At 51.6% G+C, this 18,037-nt stretch overlaps 5 protein-coding genes across 5 annotated transcripts; 3 read left to right on the top strand and 2 right to left on the bottom strand.

Annotated features, from left to right (window-relative positions):
* Window positions 1-134: 134 nt before the first annotated feature.
* Window positions 135-963, bottom strand: V2A60_000442 (chromo domain-containing protein; the record flags this gene model as incomplete). The annotated part of the gene is made up of 2 exons (XM_083251813.1): window positions 135-837; window positions 893-963. The coding sequence occupies 2 exons, from the start codon at window positions 961-963 to the stop codon at window positions 135-137; spliced, it is 774 nt and encodes a 257-aa protein (XP_083107939.1).
* Window positions 964-1,346: 383 nt separating this feature from the next.
* Window positions 1,347-2,989, bottom strand: V2A60_000441 (guanine nucleotide exchange factor; the record flags this gene model as incomplete). The annotated part of the gene is made up of 5 exons (XM_083251812.1): window positions 1,347-1,443; window positions 1,502-2,628; window positions 2,694-2,770; window positions 2,821-2,895; window positions 2,971-2,989. The coding sequence occupies 5 exons, from the start codon at window positions 2,987-2,989 to the stop codon at window positions 1,347-1,349; spliced, it is 1,395 nt and encodes a 464-aa protein (XP_083107938.1).
* Window positions 2,990-4,442: 1,453 nt separating this feature from the next.
* Window positions 4,443-9,620, top strand: V2A60_000440 (Rap1-interacting factor 1 N terminal-domain-containing protein; the record flags this gene model as incomplete). Its single annotated transcript, XM_083251811.1, has 1 exon — window positions 4,443-9,620. One exon carries the CDS (start codon window positions 4,443-4,445, stop codon window positions 9,618-9,620), a length of 5,178 nt encoding a protein of 1,725 aa, XP_083107937.1.
* A 4,502-nt stretch (window positions 9,621-14,122) lies between these two features.
* On the top strand, window positions 14,123-15,835 carry V2A60_000439 (general substrate transporter; the record flags this gene model as incomplete). The annotated part of the gene is made up of 2 exons (XM_083251810.1): window positions 14,123-14,216; window positions 14,277-15,835. The coding sequence occupies 2 exons, from the start codon at window positions 14,123-14,125 to the stop codon at window positions 15,833-15,835; spliced, it is 1,653 nt and encodes a 550-aa protein (XP_083107936.1).
* Window positions 15,836-16,838: 1,003 nt separating this feature from the next.
* V2A60_000438 (glucose-6-phosphate 1-epimerase) lies at window positions 16,839-17,982 on the top strand (the record flags this gene model as incomplete). The annotated part of the gene is made up of 3 exons (XM_083251809.1): window positions 16,839-17,096; window positions 17,178-17,486; window positions 17,608-17,982. The coding sequence occupies 3 exons, from the start codon at window positions 16,839-16,841 to the stop codon at window positions 17,980-17,982; spliced, it is 942 nt and encodes a 313-aa protein (XP_083107935.1).
* Between the last annotated feature and the right edge of the window lie 55 nt (window positions 17,983-18,037).

Genomic DNA, 18,037 nt, shown 5'->3' with positions numbered 1-18,037 from the left:
TGCAACTATTTCCTGTGTGGCCTCTTTTTGGCGTTTGTTCTACCACCGCAACGCGACTACTCCGATTGCAAGTCTGTTCAGTGCAGTCGAGGGACCTGCCTCGTTGCAGTATACTATCTCTGCTGGCACACCATTCAATCTTTCCCCTTCTGTTTCCTCTTGGTTTTGGCTTCTTTTCTCTGGCGCACTTTAAACTCCTCAATCAGATCTTGACAACTGACCAAGTTCTTTTTCGGTTCCCACGTGTTGTGCTTAGCTCCCCAGCCTTTCCATTTTACTTGGTACCAGTGAATATAGGTGTCGGCTTCGATGCGAGAGTCGACGATGCATTCTACTTCCCATTCGTTGTTGCTCCCTTCTCCGACCACGTCCTGCTTCGAAAGCGCCATCGCCCGAGTGCTCGCGATCCTTTCTTCCGCGACTCTTTTGCCGCCCTTGCGCTTCCTTGCTAGTGGACGAGGGTCGTCATCGGGTCTTGGGTCGACTACCTCACTTCGCTTACGCTTTCGAGCCGATCCTCTCCTTGAGAGCGTAGCTTTTGAAATGTGATCGGTCGGAAAAATGACTTCCTCACTCTGAGTAACTGGTCGAAATTGCACTTGTCTTTGCGGGAGCGCCATCAGATTAGCTTGGTTTTGACTGCTACTTTGCGTTGCCGGAGTAGCAGCCTCGTGAGCAGTAGCTTCGTGAGCAGTAGCTTCGTGAGCAGTAGCTTCGTGAGCAGTAGCTTCGTGAGCAGTAGCTTCGTGAGCGGTAGCTTCGTGAGTTGCAGCTTCGTGGGTAGCAGCTTCCTCTGTTGATTGACCGTTGGGAATATTGGAGACAACATTACTGTCACTGGATATTTTATTAATTAGACATCTCAAAGAGGTCGCTAATGTCTTGAACACACCTATGGCTGTCAGCAACCTCTTCGTAGTTCTGTTCCTCAACACTGCTTGCGGCTGAGAATGGGAGACTCATTTCTCATGGAGGCAGTTTGTGAGGAAATCAGTGGAATAATTCTGCATGTACAGCCGAAAAATACCCTCACAATATCTCCAATTATATCTGGACAAACGAGGTGGGAGACCTACGAACGTGAAGCAGGCAGACTAGGAGATAGTGAGGCCCGACTGGTGGTAATCGCCAGTCGCCAGGCTGCATACAAACAGAACCAGGCAACACGTGAATTCTGGAACTATTGCACATTCTGTGAGATTCAAAACTATAGTCACGCTATGTGGCACTTTACTTGCTTCTAGGGCACTATCTACCGGTACATATTATGTCAACACACTGCAAAGTTATCATTTCCTCCATGCTGCACATGATTCATTTTCTCACGGACATCTAGATCACTCATTTTATTCTACTTCGTCATCTTTTAGCTCACGCAATTTCCCCTCTCGTGCAGCTTGCTCCACGGGATTCTGTACGCTGAGGACACCGTTCATCTTGAGTCTAAAAAGAAAGAGGTTAGCTTTGTGGTTATTAAAGGCGAATGTCTTGCCACACATACCGTTCAAACAGAACAAAGAGACGCTCAGCTTCCCGCTCCTTTTCCTCATCCGTCATTGGCGGTAGATCGTCGGGTACCTCTCTATCAATGAACTGGCCTGTGATGGGGTTCACGGCCCGCGGGCTTACAGTTTCGTCCGCAATATCGAAAGTTGCCTTTGTAGATGCAGGCACGGGCACATTGTTACGAAATAGATATCCCGATGCGTATCCGTAGCCAACAGTTTCCACAAATTTGGTGGCATCTTTGTCGGACATGAGGAAGAAGAGGTGCGAAATGACTGGGCCGAGGTGGGGGGCCATGGGATCCGTAGAAGTCTTCAGCAGACGGGACGATAACGACGAGCCTTTGCCCAGTACAGTTTCCCGGTCTTCCGAGGTCGGCAAAAGACCATCACGAAGCTTCTTCTGAACAAGGTCGGGGCCGATGTTGTATACCTCCAGTAAAAATTTGACAACCGGTGTGACCGCAGTATCCAGTTCATTACTAGAATACTCCTTCATAGCTCTGTCTAGTATTTCGATCAGCTTGGAGCCCAGTTTGGCTTCATCCCCTGTGGGAAACAGGGCCGATCTGCATGCCTCAGCCGTCACATCCAAGTTGAGGAGTGAGTTGACAAGCGGGCCGAAAGGCGGATCCAAAACCTTTACACTCGGCATTCTGCGAGTACACAAAAGTGAAACTATATGCGGCACCGAAGGGGTAAATGCCGAAGCTTCTTCCGGGCAGAAGTGAGTAACGTTGTGGAGAAGCTTGAGCGTCTCGGGTAGAGCCATCTCCTCCATTGACCCAGCAGCTGCGTGGCTACTTGCTGATTCTGACTTAGAATGCCGTCTAATATTAGCAGTTATGCTGTTGGCAAGGCCATGCTCCTTGATCAAGGGTGAAAGCTTGATTTTTTCATGGCTATATGTCGAAAGGAAGAGGATACGAGACAGCAGAAATTCGTCGTCCCAACTCTCAGTATCAAGTCTTTTGCATGCTTGGGTTGCGTATCCGCTGTCAACAAACAATTGCCTCGTCTCTGGCTTGAGTACCATCGAGTTGGCAAGAACTCTGAGCGCGCCGCGCGAGGTTTCGCTCGGCGCCTTGTCATTGAAGGCGAACGAGAGTAGCATTGAGATGCCCTGAGCAAGGTGTCGTGTTGCTGCGTTAGTTGCGTAGCTTCTTTGTGAATGTAGAGCTGTCTAACCTCTTTTGTAAAGATGGGATCTGCGTTGCGAGGGTCTCGGCCATAGATCTTTAGCTCCTCGAGAGCATTACTTCGTTCTGTACGTTGTTAGTTGTACCCCTGGAGGGAGGTTATGTACTGCTCCCACCTTTGGGGGCCATGGAGAGGCTACCCATATCCTTGGTAAGCTTGTCAACCAGCTTGGTCACTGCGTCGAGTTTTGCTACGAGGGATGGTCAGCATCCGAACAGTGATGCGCAAACGAGACAGGAGAACTTGCCGGTCCCAGTAGCCGCACCAAGCGCTGACGCAGACATGATGATGGACCTCTATGGCAATGCAGGAACGATTTCGGTGACGTGGAAGAGAAAGCGGATACGGCAGCCCTGTATCTATATGTACAACAAGGGGCGGTCGGCGCGGAGTGCACGGGGCTGACGGCGTGACTACCGTGAGAGTGGCCGCGTATGCAGGCGTCGAGTAGGGGTATTCGATGCGTATCTGTAGGGATGAGATAGACGAACGTCTTCTCAAAAACAGGGCTAACGCAGGTGGTTGAAAAAGGGAAAAACCCAATGCGAGATGATGACCTTTGCGAGGTTGGCTTGAGCGACAAGAGCTTTGGCTGGATAGTAGTTCCTTGGTTGTAACCCCACCTGGCGATTCTGGTGGAGGGGCAGTCTTGGTTGACTTGCACTTAGCAGCAGTAAGCAGACACCCCTTTGAAGACGGAGAACGAACTTGGCCGCTTACGGTTGGACTATCGTTTCTTGGGTGGTCTTGGAAAAGATAGTGCGGCAATTAATGAGGTTTCCGTATACTGCATGAGAATGAGGGTGATGAACGCGGCGCGGGAGCGGCGGGCAGTTGAAGCCGCCGTTGTAGCGGGCAAGCCGGGTACCTGGGTACCTTCCTACAGTGGCAAAGCGAATGTAACGATCTGCAATGCAAAGCGTCACTTGGCTTGCGTTACAACGCAAACAATAACGACCCTCGGGCAAAAGCCACCTGCACGGTAAGAGAGACAAAATGGGGCCCCCTTTCCCTCGCAAGAAAAAGAAAAGTCCTTTGATTGAAAAAGAAAACTCCTATTTATTTATATACCTTTTTTTCTCGTTTTGAATATACGGAGTATTACAACACTTTTTTTAAGCGTGTTCAGGACTTGCAGCTAACTAGTACTCCGTAGTGGTTTAGGTATTGTACTGGCTTGGCCGGTGTCTCAGCCACAGGCAGGCAATGTGATGTGGCGCAGCTGCAGTTCTCTGTACTGCATAATCCGTACATACGGACTTTATTAGCCTGGGCCATATCCACCAGATTAGTACTAACCTACTCATCTACTTCCTTGACCCCCCCAAAATGGCCTCCCAGCGCTCCCAGCGCGCCACAGGGACGGCCTGCCACCGCGGCGCGCCGCTGGACCCAGCCACGCCAGCTGGGGTACTTACTATTAGCCTAGTCTGCCACCACGCGTCCGACGTGAACCGTGACCGCGTTTGCTAATTAATGGATTTGGCACTTTCCCACCAAGGGAGAAAATCCATCTCACCATACTACAATTCAAAGGCAGCATCCGACGGCTGACAGGTGCCCGGATTCCGACATCGTGGCATATTGCTTTCTCTCAGTCATCTGTCAATTTCATTTCCATCATTGCCTTCCAATTCGCGCCCCTCAAGTGCCCTTGCTACGCCGCTAGATGCCCGCCGTCCCCCGTGTCGCCTCTGGCCCTTTCGCTGTCTAGATCGCCGGTGCTGCCTAGCAGCCATGGCATCTTCAGTAGCCACGGCCGCGGCAACTCTTTTCACGTCGCTACCAGCCCGACCTCCCACGCCTCCTCGGGAAACGAATCACGCTCGTGACACAGCAACCACCGCGGCACCGTCGACTAGACGTGCTCCGTTCGATCATCGTCTAAGCCTCCAGACACCTCCGAATGCCGGCTCCGCGTCGTCGGCCGTCACAGAACCCAACACTGGCTCTGGGCGGACAAGGAAGAAGGTCGAGTGGTCTGCCCATACGCAATACAAAGAGCCTGCCGAATTCAACGACGGTTCCAAGCCGTCCAAGCCCTCGCCGGCACCGTCCGCAACCCCTTCCTCCGCCTCGAGGCCCATCAAGGGCATTCTCAAACCATCTTCTTCCCCCAGTCCACTTGTCGCTTCTTTGAATGGGGATGCCAACGGAGACGCTTTGCAAGGAAATATAATCGATATGCTGGACTCGACAATCAAGCAGCTCGCTGGCTCCGACCGCGACTCGAAGCTCGATGCTTATATGATGCTGGCACGTGCTCTGAAGGCATCCAACAACCTGCCCGACCGTGTTGCTTTGCAGGACAAGATGAGTCTGTTCATGCAGTTCATACAGCGCGATATTACCGCCAAAAATGGAAATGCAACACCCGACACCTCTCTCATCAACCACGCCCTTAATCTCGTCGTCACCTTTCTACATTTTCCTGCCATTGCCTCAACGTTGACCTCGGATTTCGGAATCTTCATCCTTGACCACGCTATCCGTTCCTTCGAAGATGCTGCAACATCGAAAAAGGACGTCATTCGTCATTTGATGCAGATTGTGGCCTTTCAAAACTTCCCACCCAAAGTTATGACGTCTGACCGTGTTGGACGCCTGGTTACCTCATTGCACAAGATTGAAGACTACATTACCGGGAAGAGCATCATCATGGGCAGGATCCATATATACAGGCGTCTCATCAAACAAACGCCAAAACACATGATTGTGTACTCTGACTGGCTGCAAGACATGTTCACAGATATGCTGAGCAGCATAAAAGAGATTAGATCCCAGGCCATAGGCCTCGGCACCGAGGCTGGCTTCAGCTTGCGATCCGAAAAGCCACTGATGCGAAGAGCGACCGAAATATTACAGGCAACCAGCGACGGCGAGGCGTACATTGCCTTCTACATATCAAGGCTACAAGAAATGATCAAAGATAGACAGACATCATCTGCTGTCCCACAAATATGGAGCGTTGTCATATTATTTCTTAGATGTCCTCTTGAGCGATGGCAGTACTACGGACCATGGTTAACCCTAGTTCAGTCGGCATTCAACATGACGGATAGCTCGACAAAACAAGAGGCCAACTACGCTTGGAACAGATACATTTACCTGTCTCTTACTGACAACAAAGTTTCTCCCAAGATACTTGGAACACTCTGCCAGCCGCTCTCGAGCCAGCTTCGACGAAAATCTTCACCAAAGCAGCTTGAGGAAGCTATGAAATTAAAGCGCAACGTTCTTGGTGGCATATGCAACCTGTATTACTATACTTTTGCACCAGGAAATGAAAAATACCCCGCCGATACAGTATGGGATGTTACTGTGCACCCAATTATTAGCTTGCTCATCAGTCTTGACGGCAAGCCCGACATTCCCGGTGATTGTGTCATGCAAGCATCACACCTCCTTGTCGGCCTGCTAGACATTGCGACACCCCGAGTCTGGAGGCATGATCGAATTATGGATCTTCCTCCAGCCAAAGCTGATGAACTGCCACCGATTGAATCCAAATGGGTCCGAAAGAATTGCGATAAAGTGATGCAGCCTGTGAGCGCGATCCTGGAAAAGAAATTCCTCGACTTGGCCAACAAAGAAAGCTTGGCTCATCGACTCTGGCAGGTATTGGTTGGCTCAGTTGCCTCAGCATCTGCAAAGGATATCAAGGTGTCGGAGGACACTGCCAAGTTTATTGCTTGTACGTTCAGCTTCATTGTGAAGGTTTGGTCAGCTGGTGTGCCAGACGCAGAGGAGGCAACTGTCGCGAGATTCTTTGCAGCCATGGAGAACTTTGTTGCGGTTCTTGTACAAGGCCTGAGAGTCCTGCCTTTCATGGAAAAGAAGCTGTCAATGACTTCAAACTCTTTTGAACCTGTCTTGACACCGTCCCATCGCCATGACCAACCAGAAAGCACCCCAGGAATATCCCGCATTCCGGTTTTGCATCTTTTCCACATCTTTTCCTCGCTACCTCCCGGTGTCAAAGATGACGAAGCCTTCAGTACCTTCTTCTCTCTTGTATTTGAGCCATTCTTCAAAGATCGACCCCGCAAAGCTCGCCTCGAACTCGCCAGAGAACTACTTCACCAGCTTCCTCGAAACTCAACGGGCCCCTTTGCGCCATGGACACTGGCCTCCCAGAACCTAAGCCTGCTTCTCGATGGCAGCGCTTCCGGTGTGCCCGCCTCCAGCATCTCTAGCAGCGAGCAGCTTCTCGGCCCAGTGTACCGCGAACTCGTTTCCCTTCTGGACAGGGGACTTGTGTCACATCCCAACCTGCCATCATTGCAGTGGACGTCGATGTTAGGCAAGGTTTGTGAGCATGCCAAGTCTCAGGCTGGTGATGCAGGCCTCGCCTTGGCCGTTGTTGAACCATTAGCAAAGGCCCTCGCCGACTCTATCCTCCCCAATGCGAATGCACTTCAGACCCAGCAATACGCAATGGCTATCCAAGCCTCTTCGGCTCTGTTCGAAGTCGCGCATCTGCCACGAGATGCCCACGCCGTAGAGGCCGCTCGACGCAGATTATGGGGGACCGCTTTGACAACAGCGAAGAGCAATTCAGCCGATCCTTATGATTTTCTTTATAAATTGGGGAACAACTGCCTTTGCATGCTCTACTCAGCAACTAAGGAGAGTCTGTACAGTGAGGATACTAGCTTGTTTCTCCAGTCAGTTACTGGATTTCTGGATCGCTCAGGTGCTGCTCAAGGACTCAGGCACTTACATAAGCTACAACGTGGCATTTGTGTTTGGATTCTGGATGAGGACTCACGTCTCGAGAGTTCGGGAGGCGAAACTGTCTGCAAAGCCGTACAAAAGCTTTGGGATCAAGCTTGTGCTATCTTCACGGGCAGCGGCTGTCTGAACAAGGCCCAATTCGACGATGCTGAGGCACTTTTCACAACAGCTTTCAAGAGCAAACAAGCGTACATTGTCCAAAAGGCCGCTGATGCATGGAACACTATTGTCAAAGATGAGGAAAGTGTCGATTGCTCTGAGAGCCTCAAATCTGTTGTGTCCTCGCTGCGCCTTACGCTTGATATTGCTCTGCCAGGGTCTGAAGCTGGCGATTTCGGCGCTCAATCTGGTCGCGGCAGAGAAGATATTAGTTTTGTCGCCCTCTCCTCGATGTCATCTCACCAAGACGGACAACAAGAACCGTGCAGCACGACTGGCTCATCTACCCCCTCTCTACGAAGGACCTCTTCGAGAAAGCGTCGCAGTGAAACTATCCCCGAGCCTAGCAGAACTAAGCGACCAAGGCCGTCAGCCACACCAAAACGCCTGCGACACGACAACTCCCAGATCAAATTTGCCCCGATTGCATCCCCATCTCCTGTAGTGGAAGAATCACAGCATCTGACTGAACGACAAAGAGAAGTTCGGGAACGCCAGCGTGAGGAAAGCAATCTTTACTCGGAGCTGCAGAACCCATCTGCCAATGTCTCAGGCGATGAGAAAGATGCTAGTAACGCTGACACCAAGTCAAAATCGAAGCAAAAGGGCACTCCACAAAGGCAAGAGAAATACAGCAAGCATGTCACTTCCACACCAACCCCAAGGCGTGGCCAAGTACTTCAACTGGACGACTTCAACGATCCTCCATCGTCACCGCCACTGCCACGGCCATGCCCTCTGCTTTCCGAAATCAAATCCCGGTCAAGGGCGAGCAATTCTATGGAAAACTGGGAGTTCTCATCGCCGCCTGGATCCCCCGCCGCCAAGCATCCTGGTCTCACAGACGCTGAGCAAGCCCCGAACGCTGCTCTGGCTGAAATTCAGCAACCAGCTACTGGCGTTGTGACTAGAAGTCGCCGCCGCGGAAGTGTTGGACCAGACGAACCGATCAAGGTAATTCCATCTAGTCTTGATGTCGAGGACAAGGCCGAAGCAGATGTGAAGCCTTCACCCAAGAAGCAGAATAAATCTACACCTCGTTCTCGCAAAGGAAAGCCTCGAGGTTCAGTCTCTGCGTCGTTGCGGGAGCTTCCCGAAAATGCCAGCGATGAGACATCGAAGCCAATGGAAGCTCAGGCAGGAGCAGAAGCTGTCGGGGAGGCTACCGTTGAAGTAACAATTGGAACCAGCAAGCCATCTCGAAGACGCAGATCGTTGCGAGGTAAGGCCACAGCAAGCGAACTATCACTTGAGATTGCCATACCTAGCTCAGCGCCCGAGGACCTGCCTGCTCTGCCCTCTTCCCCTGCTGCGCCGTCTACGCCCGCTGCGAGCCTGAAGGATGATCCAATCAGCGAGCCGAAGAAGCGTAAACGGAAACGATCAGGACTTTCCAGTGCCGGTAGCACCCCCAAGAAGCGGCGATCTCCACAACGTGAAAAAGAGCCCGAGCCGGAGTGGGAGCCTGAACGGGTACCTGAAGACGAGCTTGCGCCAGGTACTGGAGAGGAGTCGGAAGAGTCGCAATCGCTGCCAGAGCTTAGGAAAGCTGAAAACGGGACCAACGCGACGAAGAATACGAGGAGGAGCGCGAGACAACAGCATCAGCCTGCTGAAAAGTCGCCTTTGAAGCGACGAACTCGCAGTCGAAGCAGAGCTAAGAAAGGCAAGAGCGCTGTGCCCGAGCACTCCAAGGAGGGCGGAGATACAGATGAAGAAATCATGTCGCAACTCGTTACGGAGGCTACAGCTGCTACTGCCAGCCAGCCAAAGACTGAGGATGTCGAAATGACCGTTGCAGCGCCAGAAAGTTTTGCGGCCGACGCACCTGAAGTGGTGAGCGAAACGGTCCCGAAAGAAAAGACCAAGCCTTCCATCATGGACACTCTTCGGCAGGGCCTCGACCAGCTTCGCAGTACCACCCTATCTCGCGACGAGGTGTACAAGATGGAAGAGATGCTATTGGATATGAAGCGCGAAATTTACGAGGCAGAATTTCGCGGAAGGAAGAGCGAGTGAAGGCAGTGTGCTCAGTCGACGACTCAATCCAGCCGCGACAACAATATCACAAAGGACAAAAAAAAACTTGAAAAATCATTTACATCGAATTGTACATCTCATGCATCATTGGCGTCATACGGTTACAGGTTTCATGGTTTGGCTACGTAAGGCCAAGATAATCAAGGGCATGAGACAGAATGGAAAGCAAACGAATGCCGGTTCTCGTTTTGTCAAGGTTCATGTTCCCTTTTGTTTCCTTGTTCACACTTTCTCGATTCCCAGTTTTGGGTGCTGCATTTTAACGATTTTGGGCAGAAACGTGGTCGAAGGTTCATTTTAGCCATGCAGATTTTCATTGGGGGGCGTTCAGCTCGGTCCTGCTGACAGAAGATCCGAGAGGAGGACTCGACGGATAGATTAGTTGAAAAAGGGAAATGTATGTATACATAGACTTACACATGAATAAACCAAGCAGGGACATTGTCTCTCAAGACGCTGCCACCACCTTGAACTCGGCGAGTGTCTCTTTCTTCTTGTTTGCAGTATAGTTGCCTGTCTGTGCATCTACAGATGTCGAAGCTGCGCTTGCTGGCAGGAGGTGGGGGCGTCGTGGGACGCAAGCAAGGTCTTGGATGCGACACTGTCGGCCCCAGCTCGGCTTTGCTCTCCGTATTGTGCATCTGCAGCACAGGGTTGGTTCATTTGCGACAAGCAGAATTCGTCAGGCTCCTGGGAAACCCGTACGTCAGCAAGCCAGTGCCGTACCAGAGCTTGAGCTGATCAAAGGCTACTTAGTAGAATGTGCATGGTCCTGCCTGCGGTAGAATAGTAGCTGACAACATAAGATTACCAAGCCAAGAGAGGTCGACCAAAAACCAAAGGATGAGAGAAAAGCGGAAGAAGAAGAACAACAAAATGAAGGATTTCTTCGTATACTTCGTTGACTTTTTTTTGCTTCGGCACCGATTTCTAAGGTGTGCTCTTGAGGTTTCTCCTGAGGCCCTGGCTTCCGTCCGGCAGGCTACAGCTCGTGGCTACTTTCCCTTGCACCATTCTGTACGCTGAGGCTGCACCGTTCAGAATTTTCTTTTCTTTTTTTCGCGTCGGGCGGTGCTGATCCAGGCACGGACGGCTACAACCAGTACTCCGTTTAAAATCCCAGGCGGCGCGTCAGGCTCGATGGAGTCTCCGTAATGGTGGGTGGAGAGCGGAGCCCTTCTGGAAGAGTTGGCTGATTCATTTTTGCGCGGGCTGTTTTCGGGTTGCCGCTTTCGGGCATCCCGAGAACTTCTGTGTCTTGTTGGCTGGGAAGCTTTCGAGACCTGCCGTCGGAACAATCTTTCAATGGCCAACAAGAGATTGAATGCGGAAAAACAGACAGAGTCAGCAGAGCTGGGAGGTTAAACACCCTACGAAAACATCAACACAGTTTGCTAGAATAGCCAAAGAAAACGCGGAGAAAGGTCCAGCGCCGTTGTTATGACGTCTGGTAAACTCCAGTACACTCTAGCGGGCAGGCTCTGCTAGGCCCGGTTTTGGTCCATAATTTGCGCGTTGTTGGATTCTGAGAACGGAGTATGGGATGGAGTTTTACTATGTCCCATATGACTGATTTGTCGTCGTAACTTCTCAGGCGCCGTCGCGAATGACCCGGGAAGAATGAGCGGGCGTTATGATGTACATCAGCCTAACTTATGCCTTGATATCAACCTAAGCTTACTCGCAGCCTCGCAGACTCGCTCGCAGAGTTGCGAGTCAAGTCTGTGCATTCGAGACCGTTTTCTCCATTGTGTCTCGCGGTCCTGGGCTGATCCTCAGCTGACCGCCCCGTTCGTTCTCGACTTTGAAATGACGAGAATGGCAACCAGTCAGTGCCTGCGACCGGATAACTAACCTTCTAACCTTCAGACTGGTTGGTTGCAACAGGCTGTCGCCAAGACGCCGCTCACATTTCGTTACCCACCCGCGGGTTGAAGTTTGGCGGCGTAGGACCCGCCAATTGACGTCATAGTCATCAAATGAAACCTCAAGACACGAGCCAGAAGTCCTGTAGGAACGTGGCAGTCGAGTTATTGTACCTGATAATGCTGCACTGTTGGGTCGGAATAGCGAAATGCCCGATTTTTCTCAATAGCGATATGGCCTTGGTGGTTTTACCAGGCGTATGTGACATGGGATGCTAGCTCGATGTGGCGTGACGCCGCGCTACGTCTGGCAATCTCCCATGCATTCTATCGTCGAGTTCGTCGATGTCGGTGGCTGCCAAAACAAACCCCTAGCTTGATTTCATTGCTTTGGTGGCGTACCCCCTAGACTCGGATCACTTGATTGGGAATAAAGCCACGGGAGCAGAATTGCGTATAGCATCAGGAGCTATCGTCGAGACTTACAGTTCAAAGTAAGGGAATCCGGGGGAGAAAACTGGACAACCCCGGAATCGCCGTTATATATTGTCGTTGCAGTCATTGTACTCCGTATTCATAGTGTTGTTACATTATTTTGTGGTTCAGGGGAGAGGTTGCACTGCAATGAGCATGTTTAGTGGGTGACAGCTGGCCTGGTAGGTACTAGGTAGGTACCTACTCATGTAAGCCACTGGACACCGACCTAATAAGTATCTTAGGTAGATTGATAGGTACCTACCTACCCAGCAACTGGCAGGGCCCCAGCGCTCAATCATGCAAACGAAAATGTCAAGATGCGTTTGTCCTTTGACCATCTCCCGTTTGTCCACCGATTCTGCCCATCAAAATGCCAATCTTCATTAATTCCATTTTGGCACTCACTCATTCCCTTTTAAGTGATCGTCGCCGCCAACTTTCAGCCGCCATGCAGTCATCGAAAATCTCCATCAAAAACAGAACGCCTCTTCATCGCCCAGCCCTCGCCCAGCCCTCGCCCAGCCTGACTATCTTACAGCCATGGCTTGTTCAGCCCATCAGTCGTGGAGAATATCTGGCATAGATCTCTCGGCGTTTCGAGAAATCGGATGACATTCTTGGCAGTTCCGACTTCATACGAGAATGGGCAAAACGTCCAGCGAAAGTATCAAGCAAAAAAAATTGCAATTCAACGCAGCCTACACGACCAACCTGAACAATTGCAGGCTAATGCGACGACTGAGGTCGCCCTCAGAAGCAAGAGATGGGTTGCACTGTCCCGGTAGCGTCCCGTGGTTTCAATGCTAGCGCCACTTCATGATAGCACTGTGGTTGCTTCGTATCTTGCCCGCCCTGCACCTTGCGCTGCTGGATGCGTTAGGTCTTCAGTAACTAATAAGGGCAGCTTCAACGAGAGAATGTACCTGCGCATCAAAACAGTGACCACAATTCCTCCTGCTGGAGACTATGAATCCACATGCGTCTGCTCGACAGCGATGCCATTTGGCGGCCTAGCACCCCACCGTGTACATACGAGCCGCCTTGCAACATTGACAAGGAGCCTGTGGCATTGTCCCAATTTTCTTTCCCTGCACATGCCCGCCCCTGCTCCATCCTTTTCATGGTCAGCAGTTATCGTGTGGAAAAGGAGGACGAAAATTTCGGCTACTGTCAGAACAATGACGTCGTGCGGTCTCCCCACGACCCCAGGAGGCTGTTTTTAGCACGCTATATGAAACTACTACCAGATCATTCACCCAATGCGCGATCCAGCCTGCACACATCCATAGCGATTCCGACTCGCCAACCAGGCGAAGGCACTGAGGGAAAAAAAAACAAAATCAGATTCCACGATGGTGTGAGCGGAAACGGCGGGCATTGTTGCGGACAGGCATGTAAGCCAATTGTCATGGTATGGCTGCCCGAGACATGGGAAATCTAGGCCGGTGTTATCATGTTTACTTCCGTTTTAAGCATCCCGGCGTGGCTTGCTTTTAGTGCTCTCGGCTAGGTTCGTCGTGGACAGATCAAGGCCACAGCAGCCGTGAGGCAACAGCTCAACAGCTCGCAACGACGATGCAGGACATATTTCTATCCCCGAGCTCTCAATACGGTCTTTTCAGCCCATTGCCGTCGCAGGCGTCACATACCCACTTCCAGGGTGGTACCGCATCACTATACCGTGCATGCAGTACAAAATAAAGCGCTGGGGATACGCCCTTGCACACTCGTTCATACCTGGCCAGGCAAAACACTAGTGATTGTCCCTCTCCACATCGCCCACCATCTCCGTCCTTGGCGTCGGGGACAACTATTTGTGGGGGGCTCAGTGGGACGACGGCAGAGACGGTTAGTTAGAAATGCACATACGGCCTTTGGATTCGGAAACAGAGTGCGCCCTGCCACTGCCTGGTTTGCTGCAATGTAACTTTATAAATGGCTTGCTCCCCCGGGGTCCAACGACCTGCCCGTACATCGCAGGCTCCTTCCTCTTCACCGTCTGTCTGGTATTTTGGCCCTAGTCTCCCTTCTCTGCGTCAGCTGCACGCGAGATAGTTTGCATCTTTTGCCGATTCGCAGATCTCAATAGCCCTTTTGTGATTGCACCAAGCCGCACTCAGTGAGGTGCACGTCGCAAGCATGGCGCGAAAGACCTATTTGGGTATGAGCGGTAACACGCTCAACTGGGCAATCAGCACAATTGCAGGATGCGATTTTTTGCTCTTTGGTTATGGTAAGCCCATCTCTTGCATTGCTCTTGCTGGCAAATCATTCTTTCTAACAGGTTCAAAAGATCAGGGTGTCATGGGCGGTATTCTGACGCTTCCCATCTTCCTTGAGCAATTCCCCCAGATCAACGATCTTTCCACCGCCAAAAACATCGACCAGCTTCCTGGTACTAGATCCCAGCGCAGTCTAAACCAAGGCATTGCCATCGCCTCCTACAATCTTGGATGCTTCCTCGGAGCAGTTATTACCATCTTTATCGGAAACCCGCTCGGTCGTCGTCGAATGATTTTCCTTGGTACCGCCATCATGACTATTGGCGCAGCTCTTCAGGCCTCTGCCTTCACCATCGAGCACTTCATTATCGGTCGTATCATTACTGGAATTGGTAATGGTGGTAACACCTCGACTGTTCCCATGTGGCAATCGGAAACCTGCTCATCGCACAAGCGTGGCAAGCTGGTCATGATCGAGGGTGCTCTGATTACGTTTGGTATCATGCTCTCTTACTGGATCGATCTTGGCCTCTCTTTCACCAACACATCCGTTTCATGGAGGTTCCCACTGGCTTTCCAACTAGTCTTCTGCATCTTCATCCTAATGTTCGTTCTGGGTCTCCCCGAGTCTCCTCGTTGGTTGATTTTGAAGGGCCACGAGGATGAAGCCCGCAACGTTATCGCTGCCATTGCGAATAAGGATGTCGAGGATCCTTATGTCGAGAACGAATACCGCGCCATCAAGGATACTGCTGAAAAGAGCGCTGGTGGCTATGCCGAAGTATTCCACATGGACGAGAACCGCACTTTGCACCGTACTATTCTCGGTTACGTCAACCAAATGTTCCAGCAAATTTCCGGTATCAACCTCATCACTTACTATGCCGCAAAAATCTACGCCGATCTCGGAATGAGCCCATTCCTTGCTCGTTTGCTTGCTGCTTTGAACGGCACTGAATACTTCATTGCTTCGTGGCCCGCAGTCTTTCTCGTGGAACGAGTCGGGCGCCGGAAGCTGATGCTCTTCGGTGCTGTCGGCCAAGCATGTACCATGGCTATTCTCGCTGGTGTTAACTCGCACAAGTCTGACGCTGGCCGAATTGCTGGTGTTGTATTTCTGTTTGTCTTCAACAGCTTCTTCGCAGTGGGCTGGCTCGGCATGACTTGGCTGTATCCCGCCGAAATTACACCCCTCCGTACCCGTGCGCCTGCCAACGCTCTGTCGACATCTGCCAACTGGATCTTCAATTTCATGGTTGTTATGATCACTCCCGTCTCATTCACCAACATTGACTACCACACTTACACAATCTTCGCCATCATCAATGCCATCATGGTGCCCTCGGTCTACTTCTTCTTCCCCGAGACTGCCTACCGCTCGCTTGAGGAAATGGACAGCATCTTCCGCAAAGTCACCGGTTTCAAGGGCGCGTTCGAGGTCGTCAAGGTTGCTCGTGAGATGCCCCATCGCTATGGAAAGAATGGAGAGCTCCTCATTGCTTTCGAGGAGTCTACTGAGAAGCCCGAGGCTGAGCACGCCAGCGGCAGTGTAAGCGAGGACGGTGTCAACAACAAAAACACTATGTTCACGAAGACCGATGAGGAGACGTCACGACCCCAGGAGAAGTAAATTCGCACGCATGACCATGCAGAAATCAGTTTGCATAGAATTTCTATACCTTCTCTTTTATTCAAAAGCCCTCCACCTTTGAAGACATGATAGATATACCCTGTTTCTTTCTCACTCCCTTTTTTCTATTTTTTTTTGAAAAAAAAAAAAGTCTCCCCACATGGGACTGGGCTAGCTGCTATACATATTTATATTTGAAATGATGTAAATAAATAGCATGAATTAGTCTTATGAATGATAAACTTCTCTATTTGGGATAGTGCTCTTCCTTTCGTTAGCACGTTGTATATGAAGCACGCAGACTTAAACGATGCGATCACAGCAAATTGCCGCGATGGTGAATACTCTCATGAGTCTCGCATGCTTAGCACCAGGGTGGTGTGAAAGTCGCCATTGCTGTACGGCTGCCTCGCGAAGGGCTTGCGCAGATCCAAACACGCAACATTTGAGCTGACCATCTACAAGCCATCCGCGGATTCAATAAGCAAAGCACCGAAGTAGACGAAAAGTTACACCAATTTTTTCTCTAATAGAATCTTGATGAAGCTGCCCAAACTAATCACTTGGAGACTTCCGTTTCGGTAGTTCCTTAGCTTACTATTACCCCTCACCCCACCAAAGCTTAGCCAACATAGCTCTCTGCTCCATTTCTTGCTTCACTCTGCAACGGCGTTATCTACAACTTGTCACTCTCCTGCTAATAGCCTGAGAATCTCGAGCATACAACCTGCATTCGTATAAAATTTATCTATCTGTTTATACATATATTTGCTACCCCAAGAAAAACACAGACGACCCGGTTACGAAACCTTCGCTCAGCACATCATCTAGGATCCGCGACCCCGCCGCTCGAAACAACAGACAAGGGCCAGCTGCCGCAGCCTGCCTGGCACAAACCCCGCCTCTTCCCACGATCCTATCTGCCTGCTTGGTTCTTCCGCCCGAAGCACCAGACGCTTCCCGAAAAGCATCTTACCGACACAATACATACAAACCGATAGTCATGGTGGACAGGCCAAACAAGCCTTCGGCGCTCGCCGCCACTCCGGGCCTCCCGCCCCAGGCCCAGGTCACCATCTCGCACGGCAACGCGCGTGTCACCGCCGAGCTGCCGACGGGCGAGAGCGTTGTCGTCTTGCTGCACGGTGCCACGGTACTGAGCTGGAAGGATGCGGCAGGCGACGAGAAGCTCTGGCTGAGCGATGCCGCCAAACTCGACGGCACCAAGGCGGTGCGGGGTGGCATCCCGCTCGTCTTTCCTGTGAGCTGCCTATTCATCTAATCCCTGCCCCATTCCCGGCAACAAAGTACATGTTGCGCTAATGCAATGTCGATTGGGTAGGTATTCGGTGCGGGCAGCAACGGCGAGAAGACCAAGAGCCTCCCCCAACACGGTTTCGCGCGCAACTCGCGCTGGGAATTCCTCGGCAAGTCCACCAGCGAGGGCGATAGCTCCAACGTCAAGCTCGACTTTGGCCTCTCCTCCGAGTCGCTGGATGACGAGTACCAAAAGGCCTGGCCCTTCCGCTTCGGCCTCCTCTACAGCGTCACGCTGACTCGCGAGAGCCTGACGACGACGATTGTCATCACCAACGACGGTGACGAGCCCTTTGAGTTCCAGACACTCCTACATACATACTTCCGTGTCAAGGTGAGTGTAGCTCAAACTCATGCCACCAAAAAGCGCCCCCCCCCCCCCCCCCCCCCCTCCCTGCCGCCCTTTTCTTTTCCGATTCCTGCAATAGTCACAAGCTAAAACAGATGGCTCCCAGGATATCGCCAAGGTCTCTATTGACGGCTTCGACAACGCCCCGTACATCGACCAGGTCGCCGCCAAGGCCGCCAAGACGCAGTCTGGCAACATCACCTTTGACGGCGAGCTGGACAACATATACACTCCAACCGGCGGGCCGAAGCAGCCCATCGTGTTCCAAGAAGACGGAAAGCCGCGCCTGCGCCTGGTCCGCGACAATCTCGACGACGTCGTCGTCTGGAACCCGCACGTCGCCAAGTCGGCCGGCATGGGCGACTTTGAACCCAAGGACGGCTGGAAGAAGATGGTCTGTATCGAGGCCGGCAGCGTCCGTAGCTGGCAAAAGCTTGACAAGGGTGACGCTTTTGAGGGTGCTCAGACGATCCACCTGTAAAGGCAGAGAGGAAACAATATATATAAGAGACTGGCTCGCCCAAGGGAAAACCGAG

Source organism: Cordyceps javanica, chromosome 1 (genome assembly GCF_051103115.1).
Source record: "Cordyceps javanica chromosome 1, complete sequence".
Lineage (NCBI taxonomy): Eukaryota > Fungi > Ascomycota > Sordariomycetes > Hypocreales > Cordycipitaceae > Cordyceps > Cordyceps javanica.
Note: the sequence above shows the minus strand (reverse complement) of the source record. Positions and strands in the feature narration are given on the sequence as shown.